Source organism: Larimichthys crocea, chromosome XIII (genome assembly GCF_000972845.2).
Source record: "Larimichthys crocea isolate SSNF chromosome XIII, L_crocea_2.0, whole genome shotgun sequence".
Classification (NCBI taxonomy): Eukaryota; Metazoa; Chordata; class Actinopteri; family Sciaenidae; genus Larimichthys; species Larimichthys crocea.
Window position 1 is genome coordinate 27,676,836 of NC_040023.1, and position 11,813 is coordinate 27,688,648.

General features: G+C 41.4%; 1 protein-coding gene across 3 annotated transcripts in view; it reads right to left on the bottom strand.

The window, feature by feature from the left end:
• The window catches only part of ncalda (neurocalcin delta a), a 60,963-nt gene continuing 49,150 nt past the window's right edge, over nt 1-11,813 (bottom strand). For all 3 annotated transcript variants that reach the window (XM_010752309.3, XM_010752301.3, XM_010752295.3), the window contains 3 exons: nt 5,160-5,265; nt 3,696-3,816; nt 1-1,834 (listed from right to left, as the gene is read on the bottom strand). In XM_010752309.3, the coding sequence (XP_010750611.1) occupies nt 3,719-3,816; nt 5,160-5,265 (204 nt within the window). In that variant the 3' untranslated portion in view covers nt 1-1,834; nt 3,696-3,718. The remainder of the gene's footprint in view (nt 1,835-3,695; nt 3,817-5,159; nt 5,266-11,813) is intronic.

Sequence of the window (11,813 nt, forward strand, 5' to 3'; positions counted from 1 at the left end):
TTTTTTTTTTTTTTTTTTTTTTTTTTAAAGGAAAAAATAATAATCATAAAAATACAATAAAAGCAAACACATTGTGACAGTATCATTGCAGTAGTTGTGATTCTCGGTTTGTTTGGCTGCATCTTTTTCTTTTTTCGTCACAAAAAAACAGCAGTTATTTAGTTAAACATTCAAAGCTTTTCTAATTGGAAAACAATGCAATAACTGAAACGGCCTGGCGCTGCCCTGGGGAGGGCTCAGTTACAGTAGAGGGGTTGTGTGTGTGCGGCGTGTGTGGGGGGGTTATACTGGTGCTCAGGGAGAGCTTATTTCTCTTTCCTTCAACAGCAAAGTGGTTGCTAGAAAAAGTTGAATTTAGTGGGACCAATAATATGTAATTAATTTTACATAATACTAAAGAATCCTGGCTGTGTCTGGCCCTGTTATGAATATAATCAGATGGTGATTTCCTTATTGAGCTCTCAGCTCTGACTACCCAGCATCCCCATTAAACATGGGTCTTCATGATTATTGTCACGGTGCCCTTCCTAAAGCTCCTCTTTGTTTCCCTCCATCGAGTTATTCATATGAACCATTACATGTGTCAGCTTTGGCAGTCCATACGCTGTCAATAACACTGACTACTGGTAGCACTAACGATGACGATACTAACATACAGAAGCGAGCACAGAGCCTGACGGACAACCGGCCGTTTAGCCACTGCTGTCCATAAACATACGTAAAAACACACACATGCGCTTAAGTCACATGCATATGTGTTATTTAGTCTACGCCCCCCCACCCCATACCCAACGACTGATTCAACATGCTGCATTTAAAAACATCTAGAAGTGAACGTGAAGAAGTGTCTGTGCTCTTCACGTGGGAAAAGGAACTGGTATGCATACTTGATATCTGCTAAAATAAACAAACATTTCTTAAAATGATTCCACAACATTCGTTATGAACTGAGCAATGTGGACTATAAGAATTGGATCTAGAAATTTAGGTGCGCTTTAATATATCTACACTGTACTCAAATACTTTCTATTTCTTAAGCTAGAGCGCAGCGACACATTGCTGCTCCAAAGGTCCTCTGTGGAATTCTGACTGATATGAAAAGCCACTGAAACACATGATGGGATGTGTTTCATCCTCCATTACATCAGTGAGGCTTTACACCAAATAATCCAACTACTGATTAGGGCGCGTATGCATAGTAGCATAATATTACATGTTAATGTAATTTTGTCCCAGCACAGAATATGAAACAAATTCTATCAAGTTTGCAAAATACACAAACACACGTACACATTCTCACAGTAGAAAAGAGGAAACTAAAAGCAGTACTTGTTCTGAGTGAAGGCCAAACTTCATGTCCACTCTGCAGATTAAATAATCTCACCTACAGTATGTCCTGTTATTCAACACCTCTCTCTCTCCCTCTCTGTTGTTGTTGTTGTTGTCTCATGCACACACTCTGTCTATGATACACATTAGAGTGACAGAGGCTCTGTGTCGCCCCAGCTGGAGCCTCGAAGGGCAAAGAGAGCCCAGGAAAGACACTGATACAGAGACTCCAGTTTATACTGTATATATACAACCTACTGCAGACCTTCTTTATACATGCTTATAGGAGATCTGAAGGATCCTGGTCAACTACAATCAGTGGGTTCAGGTTCAGTCTTTGTTTGGAGGGGGGGTAAACTGGAGAATGTGGTTCCCGTGCCCATCTTAGAAGTCCTTAGTGCATATTGAAAGCCTGTCGTCTTCATCATCATCAGCTTGTCATTCTTCATCATCAGTCTGCTCCTTAGTGGAGAGTTAAGGGCATTTCGAATCACCCAAAGAAGCACTGTGGGGAGACAGATGGAGGGAAAGAGTCAGATTAACACTGTTGTGACTGCATGTGTTCACCTGTTCAGTGTTTTGGAGCGATGTTTGTCTGCAGAATCAGGCAGCATGATAGCGTGACACTGAAGGGTATTTGTGCTGCGTTCAAGCACAATAAATTATAAATTAACGAGCTTTAGAAACAATGTACAACAGCTTTTTCAAAATCTGAATGAGCTTTACTCCTGGAAAAATCACAATGTAGCATATTTGTATATTCATCTGTTGAACACATACACAGTTTTCAGTTAAAATATCAACATCCATTATCTGTAACTGCCTATCCTCATCAGGGTCACGGTAGGGTTGGAGCCTATCCCAGCTGACTTTGGGTGAGAGGCGGGGTACACCCTGGACAAGTTGGCAGCTTTTAAATATCAACATGTATTGATATTTTATTTATTATCTATTACACAGCTCGTTCAGCAACAGACTGCTACTCCCACCACAGGTTCTTCATTCCAACAACTTCCAGACTCTTTAACACAAGCATGACTTTATTCTATACCTTTCTTAGTTATGATTAATTTCTTGTCCACCTTGTGTATACAAGCTGCTTCCCCAATTTCTCCAGTGTGGGATCATTAATGTCTATCTGATCTGATCTGATCTGATCTGATCTGATCTTAACTGTGTCCCACTTTGCTGATTCTCAAAATGTCTTAACATCCAGATGTGGACAATATAAAAAAGTGCACCATATATTGAGGTAAAACAGAGAGTTCTTTGTTGTTGCTAATCCTGTGAATTAAATTGAAATACAGGTTCATCATTACATTGATACAAAAAAACTATAAAAATCCAATATTACCCTGACAGGAAACAAACTTTATCATCACATTGTCAAAGCTGTGAAGATGAACTGTCTTAAACATCTTTCCAGAGAGGTGGATCAAAGAATAGATGACATGCCAGGAGTCTGCCAACAGGCTTTAACACTACTTTATAACCACGCACACATTGAGCCTTATCCTGGACAGAAAATACAACCACTAAACTATGAAATAAAGTTTATGATTCATACCTCGAGAAAATGACACCTCTGTCATTGTTCTGATGATGCCGACACCACAGGGGAGACCCACAATAACAGAAACAATCTTGTAACTACTTGTAACAGTTTTTTCTCTCCTCCCTCATTAAACAGAAGTTCAAAGAGAAAAGCAAACAAACACACCCTAATTAAAGATCAGTCGCACTAACGATTCTACAGCTTCTTCCACAGCCAACATCTGCCAGGCTGCTGCTGGCTGACCTCCCTCCTGTTCCTGCTTTCATATTTCCATTGTCACGACCAACTGATAGTATGAATCACTAACTTCTGACGCACTCTGACAACAGTCACGGCTTAGTGCTGATCAGGTTAATTAAGTGCTGCTGTAAAAAGACTCTTGGTGACAGTAAACCTCTGAGTCATGAACATCCATGATCAGGCAAAATATAATAGCCAAATGGCTTTAATCTTATTTTAATATTTTATAATTTTAAAGAAATACTGTTGTTTTTGCCCACAGAGAAGGTATTTCAGAAATGGACAAATCCTACACATGTGGGCTTTAAAAATACGAACCTCGACACCTTCAGCAACTGCTCCAAAATAACAGACCACCTCCTGCAAAGTTTCTAATATCAGTCCACGAGCTGGAAAAGCCAGTGGCAGACAGTGATGTGGATGACCCATCCCACATCCTGCACAGTGCTGCTTGAATAGCTTCACTGCCCGGAAGGCACAACTGTCCCTGAGGCTGTGTGCGACCTTCGCTGACCTAAAGCTTTCAATGCGAGCTGTGCTGCAGGTTGGAGATGCTGAATGTGAGCCTTACAGGTTTGTGTTGACGCCTCCGGTTTAGAACTGTCCAGCACTGCTGGGGTCGCACTGCAACAGGCGGACAATGGAGGGGTCGCTCTTGGCTCCTTTGATGAACTCCTCCAGAGACAGCTTACCTAAAAACACAAAGAACACCAGCAAAGGATGAGAAGGGACATGATGTTTTAGTCGTTTCTATTGCAGAACAGAAGACAAATGGACAGTGCAAGAGCTCAGGGCACAGACAATCAAATTTAGATCACTTGTATGTTTCTATATACATGAGTATACTGTGCAGAGCAACACTGCATTCCAGCACATCACTGAGAGACAGTAATGTGTTCTGAAATCAGGAAATGACAGTAATTACTGACACTGACAGAGTTCTGGTGTATTTTAGGCCTACACTAATTGTGGAGCTCTTGTCTAATTAGCTTGTTTTCTTGTTTTGTTGTAAAAGATGTGACAGCTTTATTGTCTACCTCATGCTGTGACAAGGACCTGTCCATGTTAGTGCAGATCAGTGGTGAACCAAAGGCTAACCCTGTACCTGTTCACATTTACAGTCATGCTGTGATGGGGGGTGGGTTGGATTTGTGACTGGGTTCAACCCAGTAAAAAGGAGTTTAGTGCGATGACAACAAAACACTCATTTCAATGTGAATCATTTGTGATTCTATGTGATTCTCACTTCCGAATCAGTGTTTCCACTTTTCACCAACTGGTGGCAGTGTTGAGACAGCTCTCCTTCCTCCTGTCCACCCTCCTAATAGACAGACCAGAATTGCCTCTCTGTCAGTTGCCCACTACTCGTGATTCTCATTAGAAGAAGCAAAAGAAAGAAAACACATTTCCATGTCTAGGTCAGCACAATCCCTCTCACTTTGTCTTCTGCTGTCACTTCTCTCTCCTCCTCTCCTCTCTCTCCAGCCCACTCCTCTTTTTGCTATGTCTTCTTCTCTTTCTACCCACACTACTCACTAGTTCCTCACTGTCCATCTCTCTATTGCCCCCATCTTGTTTCTCTGTCTCCTGTGCTCAGTGCAGTATGAATGTGCTCTCTGAGTGTCCACTGAGTGGCTAGTGTGTGTGTGACGGTGTCTGCTCTGTCGTCAATGAACTGCTGTTTCTGGCTGGAGGGGTCTGCCTGTGCTCTGTAGTGGAAAAACCAGGCCAGTTTGTACAGTGACAACAGCTGCTGGAAAGCTAACCAGGTGGCAGTGACAAGCTGTTCAATACATTTGCAATTGAAATTTGGCTCTTTTGTGGCACTTCACTGAAGTATCAAGCACTAAATACACTAATTCAATTAGATTTGTTGAATTTGTTTGGTATCTTGGTAGAGAAGCAACAGGACACTGAAAGAGCTCTGTATGTCATACACACAGCAACTGTTGACTCAACACAAAAAATAACTAACATCTGTTCTGAAGTCAGTTTAGTTTTTTCTGGTGTATGCAAAATGATGAGGTCAGCTTACCGTCTCTGTTGGTGTCCATCTGCCTGAAGATCTTCTCCGTCCTCTTCTCAGGTGTCGACTCGTCCTCAGGCATCTTCATCACAGAGGACACCATCTTATAGATCGCCTACAGGAGACACAAGTGTGAATCAATCTTCCATTCATGGATCTCTAAAATATTTATTTTGTAAACTGAGGGCATTGTGGCTCAAACTTAACTGGATGGTCTTTCTCTGAGTTCTGACAGAAAACACACAAAATCTAGATGGATCATTTTTCCAGGCCCCGATAATCTATTTACTCAATCAACTTTTTACCCAGTAACAGGAGTCCTAAATGATCACACTGTTTTGTTCTTAAGTTAGAACAGTTGTGGTTATTTCACAAAAGGGACTTTTTATTTCACAATAAGGTGATGTCACACACTGTCGTGCACCAATCAGGACTCAGTTGGTCTGACGACACAGATAGTTAATACTTAACAATTCTGCTTTTTCCCAAACTTTAACATTTGATTGTTTGCACATTACATGTAGTCATGAATAATACTTCAGATTTAAAAGCTCATTTTTCAGGGATTTACTGTCCCTAGAGTCAGTCACTTCTACATACCATTGTTATGAAAAATGAATGTTTCCATGTCTCTCATGTCTCTCAAATAACCATGAGTTCTTCTGTGCTGGCAGGTCTGTCACAGAAAGGAAAGAAAATACTTCCTGGTTGTATACAGGTTGAAGTTTCATGCTTCATGTTTGAAGTGGAACTTCAGTATCTGCACTGACACTGGCCTGCCAACACTGGCGGTGCATTTCTGTTCCAGACTACAGCTCATCACAGATCAGCCACCTCAGAAACCTTCTGTCATTCCATTAATGAAATGTGCACTGACATAATAACCTTAGAGATACTAATGTTATAAATGACGTCCACTGTCATTATTTCATACACACACTTAAATGATTATGAACACATGATGCATGCACAACATGAATATTTCTGTATTCTCTCTTAAGCTGCTTCTGTTCATCTTACTGAACTGAAGATTTATGTGGGACATTTAAAGAACCACTGTGTAAGTCAGTGGCAGCTGGTGGTGTTGCTGATTGTAACCCCATCACCTCACTGTCTCCTTTCTTGCGAGAAGGTATCTGCGAAATGTGTGAAAATCACAAAAGGTCCTATCTAGAGCCAGTGTTTGTAGAAACATGCTGGTTCAACAGGGCAGACTCACTTATTTTCAGGGGATTATACACTAATGAAAACATAGTTCTGCATATTATATTGCATTTCTGTCATATTCTGTAATTAGAGCGGCCTAACTTTCATTTGCTAACCTCATGTTGTTGTAGCTTTTCTGCATATTCAATACGCTGAAGGACAGTAAGGGTAAAATAACTGAGAATCAGGGAGGCAACACACAGGAGTTTGTCACACACAGGATCTTACATAACATGCCCCTGTGATATTTCATTTACTCATATAAGTAACATTTATTCTGCTATGACACAAAGACAAACACACTGCAAGTCTGTGCGTGTTCACAGCGCTTACACACTTTCGGACCAGTATTTATTCCAATATGTCAACTTGTTGCGCTGCTTTGCCGTTCTGTGATTACATTTTCGTGGTTTGTGTAGGGTGGAGGGGTGGAGACAAACATATGCACATACACAATCCCTCACAGACTATTTATCAGTGTTGTGTCTTCTTTGCTCTCTGGTGCATTGCAGGCTGTTTGGCAGTAAACAGTGAAATCACAGCCCATTCTCTCTGTCTCTAATAAGGAGGCGGATTTGAGGGGAATGGGAGCTGACATGTGAACAGAGGAGAGCTGATTGTGATTACAGTGCAGCGGGAGCTTTAAATAGGTGCTGGTTATGCCTCCTATTACACAGTAGCAGGGCGGCTCAGCTCCTGGGTCACTGTGGAGCTGAGGAACACACAGCAGCCACCGTTAATATCAGTCTTCATTTCAGTTTCAGAGTTTGGTCTGTTATTAACCAAAATCCTTCAGACTGCTGTGAGTGTTTAGGACATTTAGCCAATATTACATATTGGGGATTTAACTGTTGGTCTAATCAGAGTAATGCAGTGGAATAAGCTTAAAAGTCTAAATCCCAAAATTACAAGTCACCAATAAGAACTGAAATGATCTGGAGCTCATGGCGCTCTCAGTATTCCCGCCTGCACACAGTGCTGTGAAAACAGCTGGAGCCAAAGAGAGACAGAGGAATTTTGTTATTCCTGTATGCCACAGAAAGAGATCAGTGAGCCACACTGCACACACACTACACTATACTACACTACACTACACTAGACATGTGGACTAGTCAGTGGGACTTGGAGTTGGACTGTTTTGATGAAATTCATTTACATACTTTTTAACAGGCTAGATAATAATAGGTCTTATCATGGGATTAGATGATAAACATATAGAATAAAACCAGTCTTATCCTTTAACACGGCCAGTCTTTACATAGAACACTGGAGGCGTGCAGAGAAAGTAAAGCCAGTGCTATTCAGGCTTGATCCTTTTTTCCTCTGTATTCACAGACTACAACCATTCTCTTAATTGGCTGTCTTTCTATCTTTTGACACTTTGCCAGCCTGGTGTGTCCTCCCTGGCTGATTGTCTGTTTCAATCTCTCCTCCGCTACCATGAATTCTCTTTATGTCACAAATTCAACAATGAAGACAACCTGAATGTTACCTTTTCTTTTTTTTTCTGCCAACTATCTTCTCTTTATATCCTGTGAAGCACACATGTATTTTTTTTTACAGTTTAGACAGACTCTACTGAGCTTCAGAAGTCTAAAGAGGATCCATTCTATAACCTGAATGCCACGAGGAGAAAAAGGACGTTCTTTCATACCCTTTCAGCAGGGAACTTTCAGACAAGAACACAACATCGCCTCCTGTGGAGCCGGAAACAGCCTGAGCCACAGTTACATGAGGACAGAGAGAGGGGGATAAAAAACGGTCCAAAGCTACTAAGCCACAGCTGTGGACTATTACCTGGCCACTTATGAATGGGAGAAGGAGAAGGAAATCACATTTTATTACCTCCCCTCTACACCTTAGCCATCAGATAATACAGAGACGTAGATGTAGAGACGTAGTTTAAGAGAGACAGACGGAGAGAGCGAGGGAAGTTGTCCACTTGTTGAGACTTACTTGGACTGACAGAGCCAGCTGTGCACTGTTTGAGTCATCCTGCAGTAATAAGGACACACACACACACACACACACACACACACACACACACACACGGACAATGCCTCGCCTCACCCTCACACCAAAGATGAATATGTTTCCCGTAGCGGCTTTATCTGCCTGAGCAGTGATCTTCAGTGATTCATCTTACTCGCCATTCTGTTCAATCTCATTAAATTACCAGTGTGAATACTCTCCCTTCTTTTCTGTCTGTCGAGAAAATGAACTTGTCTCTGTTCCCCGTCTGCTCCGCTGATCGTGCCATGTCTCACGTGGAAGGCATACAGAGGTGAGATATCAACTATTGATGAGCGGTTGAGACAGACATCTCTCTCCCTGTGTTAAGATGTTGTCATTATCTGAAGAAGAAGAGCCATTGCTGGCTGCAATCCTTCTCATTCAATTACTCCCACAGCAAGGCTAATTATGAGAATCACCAGCATTTACACACTCTCGGCAGGAGAGACCATTAGCTAGCTGCAGTAAGCCGCGTCTTCCAGTCACTGCGGCAAATGGAGGCGAGCGTGAATAGAAAACATGTAGACCAGTGTGGGGGCAGTGACAGGGTTCTTTGGGTGAAGCATTTGCTTTGTGGTGGACAGTGTTTAAAATTTGGTAACTTGCTGTTAGATTAAAAGATTTTTTGTTACATTTCTCCAATAAACAAGAATAAAAGCTGCATGAATATGAACAGTCAAACTAAGAAAATGTGTGACGGCTTAACACAGTACACAAAAACAAGCATCCAGTCTGCTTTTCCAGTGCAGTAATTGCTGCAGTAGTTGTAGTGCCAACAGACCACACAGTGGCACATTTTGGCTGGTGGGCAGTTCGGGCATATTGTCAGATTTGACATGTGGAATCTGTCAAATCTGTCACGGCCAAGTGGATGCACCAACCATGAACTGGTCTTAAAAAGGTCTGCAGCTATGCTAACAGCTCTCAGCATTTTTTTGTTTGTCGATAAGGCGTTTCAGCATGGTCGAAGACCTTTAATAAAACAAAAAAACATGTTGCATTTAACAGTGTTTTTCAAAGTAGCTGGCAAACCTGGATGTACTAACCTCACAGTGAGTGTGTGCCTGTAATAAATGCTAATAACTTGAAGTAAAGTAGACATATCTTAGGCCTTGATTGCACTAGGCATGGCTCCATGACGTTGTTTTGGTCCGTTCTCCACATGGCTTCATGCTCCACATGGAGTGTTCCAGAAATGGAGTGCCAGACTGTGTTTACTTGCTCCGATTTGGTCATTTCTCCTCGGTTTATGTGCTTCTATCAATAAGTAGGCTATGTAGCAGCATTGTCTGGAACAACTACGATGAATCTCAAGGAATACGAGATTAGGTGAAGTGAGGGGGATTACCAAAGTCAAATCATTTCAGTGAAAAATGACAATGCCATCCTGATGCTGGTGCCAAAACTTTGTAGGCTTCATCCTCTGAGGGCCATGAATGGCTGTACAAAACTTCATGGCCTTTTTGGCCATTGCATTTCAGACATACTTCTCATTTTCTTCAACTTACACTAAACCATCAGTATAAATACTGAAGCTTGTGAATATTATTCTGGATTTAGGGTGAAGAGGTTGGCAGACAGACATCTGGGCTACTTTGCCTAGCCTGCTACCGTCACGACTCCTACACAGATAAGAAGCAGAAAGGATGGATTCAGCCTGATAAGAGATACCTGCCAATCTGGCTAGTGTAACCCAAAGACTTTGAGTTGAGGTATCATTTTCAACTTCGACTTGTAGAACTCAGTGCTACCTGAACAACGTTCCTCTTAAGCCTGCTTTCTCTCTGCAGAGGTGGGTAGCTTTGAACCAGAGAGTCAAAAAGCCAAATGGAGAGAGGGAGCAGATAGACATGATGATAGATGAACACTGTGTGTATGTATAAATGCTTCTATGTGTCTGAGACAGAGAGAGAAATTGAGATGGCCCTAAGCTCTTTCTAAAGCGGCATTTCAGCAATGAGGAATGGCACTGTCTAATCTAATGAGTGAGACACAGAGCTCCTGTTTCCACATTTCAAAAGCTTCAATCAAATTTAAGTTAGAGTTACAATAGTACTTTTTCTATGCATGGTGGAAGTGGACTGCATTTCTTTACTCCCTAAACAAACTGCAGCTAATTAACAACTGCCACATATGCAAACACATTTGCCAAATAATCACAAACAGACTCTCACTCATTCCCTCATTATGGCAGAAATATCAACTTTTCGGCACTCTTGTCCTCTTATTCACTTCAACTGATGGACCCTGCAGGCAGCCAGACATGAGCATCTGAGTCACTGCTTTCCATTCTTTTGTCCTTTGGATCAGCACCACCTTTTAATGGAAAGTGGCCAGAGTGTTTGTGTCATCAACACGTATGAGAAGTGACAGGTCTGAATCACGGAGGTCTTGAGGTAGGGAAGCTAATTTAACCTTTAAGCGATGATATGTGGGCCCATGTGAGGAGGCTGAGATATTAATATTTTCTAGGACTGCCTGTGGCTGTACCTTTAAAATGAATCAGAGAAATTGGATTGATTAGCTCAATACTGTACTGTACCAGTATCAGAGATTCAGATGCTATTGAGCTCTGTGAAGCTATTATGTATTTCATATTTGTTGCCACATTTTAAATGCCAATTGTCATCAGTTATTGAGAGTCTGACAAATATTCAGGCATTTTAGGACTTTTTACTTTTTTTTTTAGATTGATGTTTATTGGTCTTTAAATACATAAATGTGCCCTTTCAAATAGGCAAAGCAAGAGCTGGTTAATTAGCCTTTATACAAACATGTATTTGCAAACTATGACAGTCTGACTGACTACATGATGACACATTACAATTTGATTGCACAAGCAAGTAGGAACACAGTCTAGTATGTGTCTTACCTGCCAAAAAATAAGCAACAGGTGATGATGAAGTACAGTATGTCAAGTTTTACAAATATTAAAATAGTCAAACCGTAACCACAAATGACTCCCGGTGTCCCGGTGAAGAAGGTGTTAGGTATTTTTATTTGAGGAGTTAAGGGAGAATTTTTATACTTTGTGAATTTAAATAAATTCTACATTATGTGACGTATCAATTTTACTGATTTTGTTTTATCCCATTAAAGTTTTAAAACACTGTAGTTCGCCTGTATGTGTTTTGCCTTTCTTCTGCATGTTACTTCACGTTTCTTGGCATCCACTGTCAGTTTGTGTTGCTCTTTTCAGTCAATAGTGTGCAGTGAAGATGCCGCCTGATGGTTGTTGGCGCACACAACAACTCCAGGTTGAATTAGCCGCAGCAGAAAAAAGTGATGGACAGTACTGTACGTACATCACAGAGAAACAGTGTCTCAAAAATTAAGAAGGCTGCTCAAGAAGAGGTGAAACTCAAGTGGGACCAACTCGCTGCTGTTACACAAATGTGGAGGAATTAAGAAAAAAGTGAAGGGAGAAATACACCCCCCCCCCCC